This window comes from Oncorhynchus mykiss, chromosome 9, assembly GCF_013265735.2.
Source record: "Oncorhynchus mykiss isolate Arlee chromosome 9, USDA_OmykA_1.1, whole genome shotgun sequence".
Taxonomy (NCBI): domain Eukaryota; kingdom Metazoa; phylum Chordata; class Actinopteri; order Salmoniformes; family Salmonidae; genus Oncorhynchus; species Oncorhynchus mykiss.
The window spans coordinates 78144905-78160784 of NC_048573.1; the positions used below are offsets into that span (position 1 = coordinate 78144905).

General features: G+C 43.3%; 1 protein-coding gene across 1 annotated transcript in view; it reads right to left on the reverse strand.

Annotated features, from left to right (window-relative positions):
* Positions 1 to 15880, reverse strand: part of LOC110531300 (leucine-rich repeat-containing G-protein coupled receptor 6) — a 102640-nt gene that overhangs the window by 20230 nt on the left and 66530 nt on the right. Inside the window, exons 5-14 of the mRNA XM_036989121.1 lie at positions 14140 to 14355; positions 13650 to 13721; positions 7936 to 8004; positions 7466 to 7537; positions 7238 to 7309; positions 7045 to 7113; positions 5527 to 5598; positions 5296 to 5361; positions 4956 to 5027; positions 1432 to 1503 (exon numbers count right to left, since the gene is read on the reverse strand). Coding sequence (XP_036845016.1) covers positions 1432 to 1503; positions 4956 to 5027; positions 5296 to 5361; positions 5527 to 5598; positions 7045 to 7113; positions 7238 to 7309; positions 7466 to 7537; positions 7936 to 8004; positions 13650 to 13721; positions 14140 to 14355 — 852 coding nt within the window. The remainder of the gene's footprint in view (positions 1 to 1431; positions 1504 to 4955; positions 5028 to 5295; positions 5362 to 5526; positions 5599 to 7044; positions 7114 to 7237; positions 7310 to 7465; positions 7538 to 7935; positions 8005 to 13649; positions 13722 to 14139; positions 14356 to 15880) is intronic.

Sequence of the window (15880 nt, forward strand, 5' to 3'; positions counted from 1 at the left end):
AAACTTTAATGAGCAAGCATTCCTTCATGACCTGGCCTCTGTAAAATGGTATAGAATCAGCTTGATTCCCTCTGTCGAAGACTCTTGGACCTTCTTTTTTGATATTTTCAGTGGTATTGTTAACAAACACGCCCCCATAAAGAAAATGAGAATTAAAAACAGGTTCAGTCCCTGGTTCGACCGTGATCTTGCAGAGTTACTCCACCTCAAGAATTGCATTTGGTGAAAGGCTCAGCACACGCATACTCATGCTGACTGGGTATCGTTCAGGCAAATGAGAAATAAGTGCACTCAGGCTACCCAGAAGACCAAAGTTAGTTACTTTAAGGAGCAGTTCTCTCTCTGTGGGTCTCACCCCAAGAAGTTCTGGAGAACGGTTAAAGACCTGGAGAATAAACCCTCCTCCTCCCAGCTGCCCATGTCCCTTAATGTTGATGATGTGGTTGTTACTGACAAGAAGGACATGGCTGAGCTCTTTAATCTGGATTCCTATTTGACTCAGCCATGCCTCCTTGCCCGTCCAACATTTCCTCATCTCCCACCCCTTCTAATGTGACTATCCATAATGCTTCTCCCTCTTTTTCCCCTGCCCCGCTACAAACTTTCTCCCTGCAGGCAGTCACTGAGTCCGAGGGGCTAAAGGAGCTCCTTAAACTTAACCCCTAAAACAACATCTGGGTCAGATGGGTTAGACCCTTTCTTCTTTAAGGTTGCTGCCCCTATCATCGCCAAGCCTATCTCTGACCTTTTTAACCTGTCTCTCCTTTCTTCTTTAAGGTTGCTGCCCCCATCATCACCAAGCCTCTCTCTGACCTTTTTAACATGTCTCTCCTTTCTTCTTTAAGGTTGCTGACCCTATCATCACCAAGCCTCTCTCTGACCTTTTTAACATGTCTCTCCTTTCTTCTTTAAGGTTGCTGCCCCCATCATCACCAAGCCTATCTCTGACCTTTTTAACATGTCTCTCTTCTCTGGGGAGGTTCCCATTGCTTGGAAGGCAGCCACGGTCCATCCTTTATTTAAAGGGGGAAATCAAGCTGATGCTAACTGTTAAAGGCCCATTTCTATTTTGCCCTGTTTATCAAATAGTTTTGGAAAAACTTGTCAGTAATTAACATACTAGTTTTCTTGATGTTTACAGTCTGTCTGTCTGTCTGTCTGTCTGTCTTTCTGTCTGTCTTTTTGTCTGCTAGTATCAGTGTCTGTCTGTCTGTCTTTTTGTCTGCTAGTATCAGTGTCTGTCTGCCTGTCTGTCTTTTTGTCTGCTAGTATCAGTGTCTGTCTGCCTGCCTGCCTGCCTGCCTGCTAGTCTCTCAGTTTCTAGAGTCTGTGTCAGTGTTGGCCTAAAGATTTGCTTTAATTAAGGTGAACCAAAGTTTCCCTGACTTGCTTGGTGATGTGCATGGGATATATGTGTGTATGTATACTCACAGCTTGGTCAGAGAATGGAACGAAATGAAGGCATCAGGGTGAATCCACTCAATACTGTTGAAGCTGAGATCTCTGGGGGGAGAGAGAGAGAATTAGTTACTGTCGTTATTCCGAATTTTGTGTTTAGTGCCTATCTGTTAGAGTAACAGTATTCACAGAGAGTAACAGTTTGTGTGTAGGGGAAATAGTATATTGACACAGAGTAAAGAGTATTCACAGAGAGTAAAGAGTATTCACAGAGAGTAAAGAGTATTCACAGAGACTAACAGTTTGTGTGTAGGGGAAATAGTATATTGACAGAGAGTAAAGAGTATTCACAGAGAGTAACAGTTTGTGTGTAGGGGAAAGAGTATATTGACACAGAGTAAAGAGTATTCACAGAGAGTAAAGAGTATTCACAGAGGGGTAAAGAGTATTCACAGAGGGGTAAAGAGTATACTGACAGAGTAAAGAGTATTCACAGAGAGTAAATGGTATCCACAGAGGGGTAAAGAGTATACTGACAGATAGTAAAGAGTATTTACAGATGTCACGCCCTGACCTTAGAGAGACGTTTTATGTCTCTATTTGGTTAAGTCAGGGTGTGATGTGGGGTGGGCATTCTATGTTTCTTTAGTTCTATGTTCTGGCCGGGCATGGTTCTCAATCAGGGACAGATGTCTATCGTTGTCTCTGATTGGGAATCATACTTAGGTAGCCTTTTTTCCCTCCTTTCAGTGTGGGTAGTTAACTTTGTTGGAGGCATCATAGCCCTGTTAAGCTTTACGGACGTTTCTTTATTTCTTGTTTTGTTGGCGTCATTATATCTAATAAAAAGATATGCACGCTCACCATGCTGCACCTTGGTAATTTCCTAACGACGGCCGTGACAACAGAGGGGTAAAGTGGATACAGACAGAGTAAAGAGTATTCACAGAGAGTAAAGAGTATTCACAGAGAGTAAAGAGTATTCACAGAGGGGTAAAGAGGATACAGACAGAGTAAATAGTATTCACAGAGAGTAAAGAGTATTCACAGAGAGTAAAGAGTATTCACAGAGAGTAAACCGTATTCTGACATGGAGTAAAGAGTATTCACAGAGGGGTAAAGAGTATACTGAACGAGCGTAAAGAGTATTCACAGAGAGTAAAGAGTATTCACAGAGAGTAAACAGTATACTGGCAGGGAGTAAAGAGTATTCACAGAGGGGTAAAGAGTATTCTTGTAAAGAGTATTCACAGAGGGGTAAAGAGTATACAGACAGAGAGTAAAGAGTATTCACAGAGAGTTAAGAGTATTCACAGAGGGTAAAGAGTATTCACAGAGTATACAGACAGAGAGTAAAGAGTATTCACAGAGGGGTAAAGAGTATACTGAACGAGAGTAAAGAGTATACTGACAGAGAGTAAAGAGTATTCACAGAGGGGTAAAGAGTATTCACAGAGGGGTAGAGAGTAAAGAGTATTCACAGAGAGTAAAGAGTATTCACAGAGAGTAAAGAGTATACTCACAGAGAGTAAAGAGTATTCACAGAGAGTTGACAGTATACTCACAGAGATTAAACAGTATTCACAGAGAGTAAAGAGTATTCACAGAGAGTAAAGAGTATTCACAGAGAGTAAAGAGTATTCACAGAGAGTAAAGAGTATTCACAGAGAGTAAACAGTATACTCACAGAGAGTAAAGAGTATTCACAGAGAGTTGACAGTATACTCACAGAGAGTAAACAGTATACTCACAGAGGGGTAAAGAGTATACTGAACGAGAGTAAAAAGTATTCACAGAGAGTAAACAGTATACTCACATAGAGTAAACAGTATACTCACAGAGTAAAGAGTTCACAGAGAGTAAAGAGTATTCACAGAGAGTAAAGAGTCTACTGAACAAGAGTAAAGAGTATTCACAGAGAGTAAAGAGTATTCACAGAGAGTAAACAGTATTCACAGAGAGTAAAGAGTATTCACAGAGAGTAAAGAGTATTCACAGAGAGTAAAGAGTATTCACAGAGAGTAAACAGTATACTCACAGAGAGTAAAGAGTATTCACAGAGAGTTGACAGTATACTCACAGAGAGTAAACAGTATACTCACAGAGGGGTAAAGAGTATACTGAACGAGAGTAAAAAGTATTCACAGAGAGTAAACAGTATACTCACATAGAGTAAACAGTATACTCACAGAGTAAAGAGTTCACAGAGAGTAAAGAGTATTCACAGAGAGTAAAGAGTCTACTGAACAAGAGTAAAGAGTATTCACAGAGAGTAAAGAGTATTCACAGAGAGTAAACAGTATTCACAGAGAGTAAACTGTATAATGACAGGGAGTAAAGAGTATTCACAGAGAGGTAAATAGTATTCACAGAGAGTAAAGAGTATTCACAGAGAGTAAAGAGTCTACTGACAGAGAGTAAAGAGTATTCACAGAGAGTAAAGAGTATTCACAGAGGGGTAAAGAGTATACTGAACGAGAGTAAAGAGTATACTGACAGAGATTAAAGAGTATTCACAGAGAGTAAAGAGTATTCACAGAGGGGTAAAGAGTATACTGAACGAGAGTACAGAGTATTCACAGAGGGGTAAAGAGTATACTGAATGAGAGTAAAGAGTATTCACAGAGAGTAAAGAGTATTCACAGAGAGTAAACAGTATACTGACAGGGAGTAAAGAGTATTCACAGAGGGGTAAAGAGTATACTGAACGAGAGTAAAGAGTATTCACAGAGAGTAAAGAGTATTCACATAGAGTTAACAGTATACCCACAGAGTAAACAGTATGCTCACAGAGAGTAAAGAGTATTCACATAGAGTTAACAGTATTGACAGAGAGTTAACAGTATACTCACAGAGAGTAAAGAGTATTCACAGAGAGTAAACAGTATACTCACAGAGAGTAAAGATATTCACATAGAGTTAACATTATGCTCACAGAGAGTAAACAGTATACTCACAGAGCGTAAACAGTATACTCACAGAGAGTAAAGAGTATACTCACAGAGAGTAAAGAGTATTCACAGAGAGTAAACAGGATACTCACAGAGAGTAAACAGTATACTCACAGAGAGTAAAGAGTATTGACAGAGAGTTGACAGTATACTCACAGAGAGTAAAGAGTATTGACAGCGAGTAAACAGTATACTCACAGAGAGTAAAGAGTATTGACAGAGAGTAAACAGTATTCACAGAGAGTAAACAGTATACTAACAGAGAGTAAACAGTATACTCACAGAGAGTAAACAGTATACTAACAGAGAGTAAACAGTACACTCACAGAGAGTAAAGAGTATTCACAGAGAGTAAACAGTACACTCACAGAGAGTAAACAGTACACTCACAGAGAGTAAACAGTACACTCACAGAGAGTAAACAGTACACTCACAGAGAGTAAACAGTATACTTACAGAGAGTAAACAGTATACTCACAAAGAGTAAAGAGTATTCACAGAGAGTAAAGAGTATTCACAGAGAGTAAACAGTATACCCACAGAGAGTAAACAGTATACTCACAGAGAGTAAACAGTATACTCACAGAGAGTAAACAGTATACTCACAGAGACTGTAGAGAGCTGAGCTGCTGGAAGGTATTCCTCTCAATCCTCCTAATGTGGTTATACTGCAGGCCTCTACACACACACACCCTGTTACTACAAAACAAGCAGTGAAACTGCAATACCAAAGCATAGACTCCTACTATTTCAGTCATACCATTATCGGAACGTTGTTCTAACATACCATTATCGGAACGTTGTTCTAACATTCTGTTATTGGAACGTTGTTCTAACATTCTGTTATTGGAACGTTGTTCTAACATTCTGTTATTGGAACGTTGTTCTAACATTCTGTTATTGGAACGTTGTTCTAAGCTTCAACCATTACACCATGTTGACTCACATTTCCTGCAGGGCAGAGCAGTGATAGAAGCTGGGAAGATCCTCTATCTGATTATGAGACAGCTCGCTGTGAACACACAGGCAAAAATATCATTATAGTGTAATCTGGGGTTTCAGACCCATGTCAGAGGTAAGCAATTCTGTGGGTTTGGGATTTTATCAATTGGGGCATTTAGGGGGTACGGTTAAATTGAATTGTGTGTGTGCACATTCTTTCGTTCAAAGTACTCACAGTACTCTGAGGCGGAGTAGCTGCTGACACAACCGCTGAGGAAGAGTAGAGAGACCAGCCCTGGTCAATGTCCTAGAGAGAGGAGAGAGAGGGGGAAGTGAGAGACAGAAGAGGGTATTTGAGTATTGTAGTGATTGTTTAGGTCAAGGGAAGCCAGTTGATTCTTCTGTCTCTGTGATACTAACACAGTGAGACAGCTAGCTCAATAGGCTGACACGAACCGGACCACTGCTGGCTTGCCACAAGCTAAGCAGGGTTGGGACTAGTTGGTTCCTGGATGGGAGACCAGATTTGGCTGGAACTGGTGTTGTAAGGCTAGTTGTGGGCCCTCTTCCCTCTAGTCTAAGAGATCCTAATGCCCCAGAACTTTCTCAACGTCAATGCATGTGTGTGCTCTGTCATTCCCTCCCAGAGCCTCTGTCGTACCCTTCTAGAGCCCCCGTTGTACCCTTCTAGAGCCTGTCACACCCTCCCAGAGCCTGTCATACCCTCCCAGAGCCTCTGTCGTACCCTTCGGGGGCTAGAGCCTGTCACACCCTCCCAGAGCCTGTCGTACCCTCCCAGAGCCTCTGTCGTACCCTTCTAGAGCCCCTGTTGTACCCTCCCAGAGCTTGCCGTACCTTCCCAGAGCCTGTCGTACCCTTCCAGAGCCTGTCATACCTTCCCAGAGCCTGTCGTACCCTCCCAGAGCTTGTCGTACCTTCCCAGAGCCTGTCATACCCTCCCAGAGCCTGTCGTACCCTCCCAGAGCCTGTCGTACCCTCCCAGAGCCTGTCGTACCCTCCCAGAGCTTGTCGTACCCTCCCAGAGCTTGTCGTACCCTCCCAGAGCCTGTCGTACCCTCCCAGAGCTTGGCGTACCCTCCCAGAGCTTGGCGTACCCTCCCAGAGCTTGGCGTACCCTCCCAGAGCTTGTCGTACCCTCCCAGAGCTTGTCGTACCCTCCCAGAGCCTGTCGTACCCTCCCAAATCAAATCAAATCAAATCAAATTTATTTATATAGCCCTTCGTACATCAGCTGATATCTCAAAGTGCTGTACAGAAACCCAGCCTAAAACCCCAAACAGCAAGCAATGCAGGTGTAGAAGCACGGTGGCTAGGAAAAACTCCCTAGAAAGGGAGCCTGTCGTACCCTCCCAGAGCTTGTCGTACCCTCCCAGAGCCTGTCGTACCCTCCCAGTGCCTGTCGTACCCTCCCAGTGCCTGTCGTACCCTCCCAGAGCTTCTGTGGCTAGTTAGCTACCTGATGGTACAACTCTCCCCTCTCTCTCCTCCTTCTATTTCTGTCTCTGTTCCCATTCTCTGAGACAGTCATTAGGTAGGGGAGACTGAGCCCCTGCACTCATTACAGCAGTAGTGTGTGTGTGTGTGTGTGTGTGTGTGTGTGTGTGTGTGTGTGTGTGTGTGTGTGTGTGTGTGTGTGTGTGTGTGTGTGTGTGTGTGTGTGTGTGTGTGTGTGTGTGTGTGTGTGTGTGTGTGTGTGTGTCTGTGTGTCTGTGTGTGTGTCTCTCTCTCTTACAGTGTTTCCAGGCTGGTGGTTCCTTTCAGGTCGGGGAAATCTCGTATCTGGGTCGCCCCGTTTAGGGAGCTGGAGAGGGACGCGCTGGTTAGTTAGATGGTACACACACATACACACTCATGTGGTCTGCTATATCCAAGACATACATCCAAAAGTCATATTGTCAGACTGGAGAAGGAACCTCATTACTTACAGGGTATGGAGCTTAGGTAAAAACTGGAAAGCGGATCTTCCCACAGACTGGATGGGATTCTCATAGAAGTGACTGAGGAAGAGGTCATGTTATTTATTTCACCAAGGCCTTTGTCTACGTGCACTTGTGTGCGTTTATGTGTATTAATCAGTGTATGTGTGTGTGTGTGTTTATGTGTATTAATCAGTTTATGTGTGTGTGTGTTTATCAGTGTGTGTGGGTACTAACATGGTCTGTAGCTGGCGGTTTCCCATGAAGGCTCTCTCAGGGATTGCTCTGATGTTGTTGTGGTGGAACCCACTAGGACACACACACACACACACACGTCAGAGCATCTGCTAAGTGCGAGAGAAATCATAGCCCTCCCCTCGGTGTGCAGCTATTGAGGTTTGAGATGTTGTATCCTGCATTAAAACCACTGATAAAATATGATATGAATATAACATAAACCACTGATCCTGATCACAGAGAGAACATATGATAGTTAAGCAGGCAACTGTGTGTCTGTGTGTGTGTGTGTGTGTGTGTGTGTGTGTGTGTGTGTGTGTGTCTGTGTGTCTGTGTGTGTGTCTGTGTGTGTGTGTGTGTGTGTGTCTGTGTGTGTCTGTGTGTGTCTGTGTCTGTCTGTGTCTGTGTGTGTGTGTGTGTCTGTGTGTCTGTGTGTCTGTGTGTCTGTGTGTGTGTGTGTGTGGACTCACAGTTCCTGAAGCTTTTCCAGGGTCCTGATGGCTGTAGGAAACTCTGGTAGATCATTGTAGTTCAGATCCCTGAGAGGGGAGATAGGAAGAGATAGAGAGGGGGAGATAGAGGGGAAGAGAGAGAGAGAGACAGAGGGAGAGGGGAATATAGGAAGAGGAAGAGGGGGAGAGAGATAGAGAGGGGGAGATAGGAAGAGAGAGCGAGGGGGAGATAGGTAGAGAGACAGGGAGACAATGGGAGAGGGGGAGATAGGAAGAGAGAGAGTGAGGGGGAGATAGGTAGAGAGACAGGGAGACAAAGGGAGAGATAGGAAGAGAGAGAGGGAGAGCGAGGGGGAGATAGACAGGGATACAAAGGGAGAGATAGCGAGGGGGAGATAGGTAGAGAGACAGGGAGACAAAGGGTAGGGGGAGATATGAAGAGATAGAGGGAGAGAGATAGAGACGGGAGATAGGTATAGAGACAGGGAGACGAAAGGAGAGATAGGGAGAGAGATAGCGAGGGGGAGATAGGTAGAGAGACAGGGAGACAAAGGGGAGGGGGAGATAGGAAGAGATAGAGGGAGAGAGAGAGGGGGGAGATAGGACGAGAGAGAGGGAGAAATAGAGAGGAGAGGGAGATGAACCTGGAGAAGAGTCCCCTTAGCAAGCTGGTCCTGGGGCTCTATTCACAAACACCCAACAGAGCCCCAGGACAGCAGCACAATTAGACCCAACCAAATCATGAGAAAACAAAAAGATAATTACTTGACACATTGGAAAGAATTAACAACAAAACAGAGCAAACTAGAATGCTAACATGAAGCTTGTTGATTAACTTGTTAGATACATTCTGTATCTGCCTTTAACATCTCAAATCAAACCAAAGTTTGTCATGTACGCTGAATACAACAGGTGTAGTAGACCTCACAGTGAAATGCTGAATACAACAGGTGTAGTAGACCTCACAGTGAAATGCTGAATACAACAGGTGTAATAGACCTTACTGTGAAATGCTGAATACAACAGGTGTAGTAGACCTTACAGTGAAATGCTGAATACAACAGGTGTAGTAGACCTTACAGTGAAATGCTGAATACAACAGGTGTAGTAGACCTCACAGTGAAATGCTGAATACAACAGGTGTAGTAGACCTCACAGTGAAATGCTGAATACAACAGGTGTAGTAGACCTTACAGTGAAATGCTGAATACAACAGGTGTAGTAGACCTTACAGTGAAATGCTGAATACAACAGGTGTAGTAGACCTCACAGTGAAATGCTGAATACATCAGGTGTAGTAGACCTTACAGTGAAATGCTGAATACAACAGGTGTAGTAGACCTCACAGTGAAATGCTGAATACAACAGGTGTAGTAGACCTCACAGTGAAAGGATTACTTACAGGCTCTAACCAATAGTGCAATTAAGGTATTAGGTGAACAATAGATAAGTAAAGAAATAAAACAACAGTAAAAAGACAGGCTATATACAGTAGAGAGGCTATATACAGTAGAGAGGATATATACAGTAGAGAGGCTATATACAGTAGAGAGGCTATATACAGTAGAGAGGTTATAACAGTAGAGAGGCTATATACAGTAGAGAGGCTATATACAGTAGAGAGGCTATATACAGTAGAGAGGCTATATACAGTAGAGAGGCTATATACAGTAGAGAGGCTATATACAGTAGAGAGACTATATACAGCAGAGAGGCTATATACAGTAGAGAGGCTATATACAGTAGAGAGACTATATACAGCAGAGAGGCTATATACAGTAGAGAGGCTATATACAGTAGAGAGGCTATATACAGTAGAGAGGCTATATACAGTAGAGAGGCTATATACAGTAGAGAGGCTATATACAGTAGAGAGGTAATAACAGTAGAGAGGCTATATACAGTAGAGAGGCTATATACAGTAGAGGCTATATACAGTAGAGAGGCTATATACAGTAGAGAGGCTATATACAGTAGAGAGGCTATAACAGTAGAGAGGCTCTATAACAGTAGAGAGGCTCTATACAGTAGAGAAGTTATATACAGTAGAGAGGCTATATACAGTAGAGAGGCTATATACAGTAGAGAGGCTATATACAGTAGAGAGGCTATATACAGTAGAGAGGCTATATAGAGTAGAGGCTATATACAGTAGAGAGGCTATATACAGTAGAGAGGCTATATACAGTAGAGACGCTCTATACAGTAGAGAGGCTATATACAGTAGAGAGGCTATATACAGTAGAGAGGCTATATACATTATAGAGGCTATATACAGTAGAGAGGCTATATACAGTGGCGAGGCTATATACAGTAGAGAGGTCATAACAGTAGAGGCTATATACAGTAGAGATGTTATAACAGTAGAGAGGCTATATACAGTAGAGAGGCTATATACAGTAGAGAGGTTATAACAGTAGAGAGGCTATATACAGTAGAGAGGCTATATACAGTAGAGAGGTATTATATAGTAGAGAGGTTATAACAGTAGAGAGGCTATATACAGTAGAGAGGCTATATACAGTAGAGAGGCTATATACAGTAGAGGCTATATACAGTAGAGAGGTTATAACAGTAGAGAGGCTGTATACAGTAGAGAAGCTATATACACTAGAGGGGCTATATACAGTAGAGGCTATATACAGTAGAGAGGCTATATACAGTAGAGGGGCTATATACAGTAGAGAGGCTCTATACAGTAGAGAGGCTATGTACAGTAGAGAGGCTATATACCGTAGAGAGGCTCTATACAGTAGAGAGGTTATAACAGTAGAGAGGCTATATACAGTAGAGAGGCTATATACAGTAGAGGGGCTATATACAGTAGAGAGGCTATAGAGAGGCTATATACCGTAGAGAGGCTCTATACAGTAGAGAGGTTATAACAGTAGAGAGGCTATATACAGTAGAGAGGCTATATATAGTAGAGAGGTAATAACAGTAGAGAGGCTGTATACAGTAGAGAGGCTATATACATTAGAGAGGTTATAACAGTAGAGAGGCTTTATACAGTAGAGGCTATATACAGTAGAGAGGCTATATACAGTAGAGAGGTAATAACAGTAGAGAGGCTCTATACAGTAGAGAGGTTATAACAGTAGAGAGGCTTTATACAGTAGAGGCTATATACAGTAGAGAGGCTATATACAGTAGAGAAGCTCTATACAGTAGAGAGGCTATATTCAGTAGAGAGGCTATATACAGTAGAGAGGCTATATACAGTGGCGAGGCTCTATACAGTAGAGAGGCTATGTACAGTAGAGAGGCTATATACCGTAGAGAGGCTCTATACAGTAGAGAGGTTATAACAGTAGAGAGGCTATGTACAGTAGAGAGGCTATATACCGTAGAGAGGCTCTATACAGTAGAGAGGTTATAACAGTAGAGAGGCTATATACAGTAGAGAGGCTATATACAGTAGAGGGGCTATATACAGTAGAGAGGCTCTATACAGTAGAGAGGCTATGTACAGTAGAGAGGCTATATACCGTAGAGAGGCTCTATACAGTAGAGAGGTTATAACAGTAGAGAGGCTATATACAGTAGAGAGGCTATATACAGTAGAGGGGCTATATACAGTAGAGAGGCTATAGAGAGGCTATATACCGTAGAGAGGCTCTATACAGTAGAGAGGTTATAACAGTAGAGAGGCTATATACAGTAGAGAGGCTATATATAGTAGAGAGGTAATAACAGTAGAGAGGCTGTATACAGTAGAGAGGCTATATACATTAGAGAGGTTATAACAGTAGAGAGGCTTTATACAGTAGAGGCTATATACAGTAGAGAGGCTATATACAGTAGAGAGGTAATAACAGTAGAGAGGCTCTATACAGTAGAGAGGTTATAACAGTAGAGAGGCTTTATACAGTAGAGGCTATATACAGTAGAGAGGCTATATACAGTAGAGAAGCTCTATACAGTAGAGAGGCTATATTCAGTAGAGAGGCTATATACAGTAGAGAGGCTATATACAGTGGCGAGGCTCTATACAGTAGAGAGGCTATGTACAGTAGAGAGGCTATATACCGTAGAGAGGCTCTATACAGTAGAGAGGTTATAACAGTAGAGAGGCTATGTACAGTAGAGAGGCTATATACCGTAGAGAGGCTCTATACAGTAGAGAGGTTATAACAGTAGAGAGGCTATATACAGTAGAGAGGCTATATACAGTAGAGAGGCTATATACAGCAGAGGGGCTATATACAGTAGAGAGGCTATAGAGAGGCTATATACCGTAGAGAGGCTCTATACAGTAGAGAGGTTATAACAGTAGAGAGGCTATATACAGTAGAGAGGCTATATACAGTAGAGAGGCTATATACAGTAGAGAGGCTATATACAGTAGAGGGGCTATATACAGTAGAGGGGCTATATACAGTAGAGAGGCTCTATACAGTAGAGAGGCTATGTACAGTAGAGAGGCTATATACCGTAGAGAGGCTCTATACAGTAGAGAGGTTATAACAGTAGAGAGGCTATATACAGTAGAGAGGCTATATACAGTAGAGAGGCTATATACAGCAGAGGGGCTATATACAGTAGAGAGGCTATAGAGTGGCTATATACCGTAGAGAGGCTCTATACAGTAGAGAGGTTATAACAGTAGAGAGGCTATATACAGTAGAGAGGCTATATACAGTAGAGAGGCTATATACAGTAGAGAGGCTATATACAGTAGAGAGGCTATATACAGTAGAGAGGCTATATACAGTAGAGGGGCTATATACAGTAGAGAGGATATAGACAGTAGAGGGGCTATATACAGTAGAGAGGCTATATACAGTAGAGAGGCTCTATACAGTAGAGGTTATATACAGTAGCGAGGCTACATACAGACACTGGTTAGTCAGGCTGATTGAGGTAGTATGTACATGTAGATATGGTTAAAGTGACTATGCATATATGATAAACAGAGAGTAGCAGCAGTGTAAAAGAGGGGTTGGGGGGGGACACACAATGCAAATAGTCCTGGTAGCCATTTGATTACCTGTTCAGGAGTCTTATGGATTGGGGGTAGAAGCTGTTTAGAAGCCTCATGGACCTAGACTTGGTGCTCTGGTACCACTTGCCATGCGGTAGTAGAGAGAACAGTCTATGACTGGGGTGGCTGGGGTCTTAGACAATTTTTAGGGCCTTCCTCTGACACCGCCTTGTGTAGAGGTCCTGGATGACAGGCAGCTTAGCCCCAGTGATGTACTGGGCAGTACGCATTACTCTCTGTAGTGCCTTGCAGTCGGAGGCCGAGCAGTTGCCATACCAGGCAGTGATGCAACCGGTCAGGATGCTCTTGATGTTGCAGCTGTATAACCTTTGGGGGTGTGCTCGGTCCTCCAAGGATTTAGGGGGAAAAGGTTTTGTCGTGCCCTCTTCATGACTGTCTTGGTGTGTTTGGACCATTCTAGCTTGTTGTTGATGTGGACACGTAGGAACTTGAAGCTCTCAACCTGCTCCACTGTAGCCCCGTCGATGAGATTGGGGGGCGTGTTTGGTCCTCCTTTTCCTGTAGTCCACAATCATCTCCTTAGTCTTGATTACTTTGAGGGATAGGTTGTTATTCTGGCACCACCCGGCCAGGTCTCTGACCTCCCTATAGTCTCGTCGCAAACGTAATGATGGTGTTGGAGTCGTGCCTGGCCATGCAGTCGTGGGTGAACAGGGAGTACAGGAGGGGATTGAGCACGCACCCCTGAGTGTGTGTGTGTGTGTTTTTTTTTGTTTTTTTTACTCACAGTGTCTCCAGACTGAGCAAACCTTGGAAACACCTCTCTCCCATCGTCTGGATCTGGTTGTTATGGAGATGACTATGCACAGAAAGACAGCCAATCACAACGAAGGAAAGACTTTTCAACCAATCACAGTTAAAACACACATCTCAACACGACTGACCTCAGAAAGACAACAGACACATTGTCAGATAACAGACAGACACATAAACCCCCTCTAATCCCCCCGCCCACACACACAACCAGAGGGTACTCACAGTACGACCAGTGATGAACCCCCCCCCCCCCCACACACACACACACACACAACCAGAGGGTACTCACAGTACGACCAGTGATGAATCCCCCCCACACACACACAACCAGAGGGTACTCACAGTACGACCAGTGATGAATCCCCCCCACACACACAACCAGAGGGTACTCACAGTACGACCAGTGATGAATCCCCCCCCCCCCCCCCACACACACACACACACAACCAGAGGGTACTCACAGTACGACCAGTGATGAGAGGTTGCTAAATGCATGGTCAGGTATGTGAGTGATATGGTTGAGAGCGAGGGTCATAGCTTGTAGGGCCGGCAGAGAGTCCAGAGCAGAGACAGGGATCTCTGTTAAACTGTTATCATCCAACCACAGGTGTCTTAGAGACCTAAGACCACCTAGTGACCGCGCAGGCACCTCAGATAACAGGTTAGCATCCAGACGCCTGGAGGAGAGAAGGGGAGGGGAGAGGGGGGAGAAGAGGTGAGGGGAGGAGATTGGAGAGGAGGGGAGAAGAGAAGAGGTGAGGGGTGAAGAGGTGAGGTGAGGAGATTGGAGAGGAGATTGGAGAGGAGGAGAGGAGAGGAGAGGAGAGGAGAGGAGAGGAGATTGGAGAGGAGAGGAGAGGAGAGGAGAGGAGAGGAGAGGAGAGGAGAGGAGAGGAGGAGGGGAGAGGAGGGGAGGGGAGGGGAGAACAAAGGGTCATTGAATTCATATCAATACATCTTGATGACATTTATCACCTCATTTATCACCTCATTTATCACCTCATTTATCACCTCATTTATCACCTCATTTATCACCTCATTTATCACCTCATTTATCATCTAATTTATCACCTCATTTATCACCTCATTTATCACCTCATTTATCACCTCATTTATCACCTCATTTATCACCTCATGTATCACCTCATTTATCACCTCATTTATCATCTAATTTATCACCTCATTTATCACCTCATTTATCATCTAATTTATCACCTCATTTATCACCTCATTTATCATCTAATTTATCACCTCATTTATGACCTCATTTAGAGTCTCTTTGAATCATTTTATGGACATCAGATAATTAACTGGGGGGATTTCAATGAATGCTCTGTCTGAATGCATGCTCTATCTGAATAATGCTCTATCTGAATGCATGCTCTATCTGAATAATGTTCTATCTGAATACATACTCTGAATAATGCTCTGTCTGAGTGCATGCTCTGAATAATGCTCTGTCTGAATGTATGCTCTGAATAATGCTCTATCTGAATACATGCTCTGTCTGAATGTATGCTCTGAATAATGCTCTATCTGAATAATGCTCTGTCTGAATGCATGCTCTGAATAATGCTCTATCTGAATACATGCTCTGTCTGAATGCATGCTCTGAAAGCATGCTCTATCTGAATACATGCTCTGTCTGAATACATGCTCTGTCTGAATGCATGCTCTATCTGAATACATGCTCTGTCTGAATGCATGCTCTGTCTGAATGCATGCTCTGAATAATGCTCTATCTGAATACATGCTCTGTCTGAATGCATGCTCTGAAAGCATGCTCTATCTGAATACATGCTCTGTCTGAATACATGCTCTGTCTGAATGCATGCTCTATCTGAATACATGCTCTGTCTGAATGCATGCTTTGTCTGAATACATGCTCTGTCTGAATACATGCTCTGTCTGAATGCATGCTCTGAATGCATGCTCTATCTGAATACATGCTCTGTCTGAATGCATGCTCTGTCTGAATACATGCTCTGAATGCATGCTCTATCTGAATACATGCTCTGTCTGAATGCATGCTCTATCTGAATACATGCTCTGAAAGCATGCTCTGAATGCATGCTCTATCTGAATACATGCTCTGTCTGAATGCATGCTCTATCTGAATACATGCTCTGTCTGAATGCATGCTCTGAAAGCATGCTCTATCTGAATACATGCTCTGTCTGAATGCATGCTCTATCTGAATAC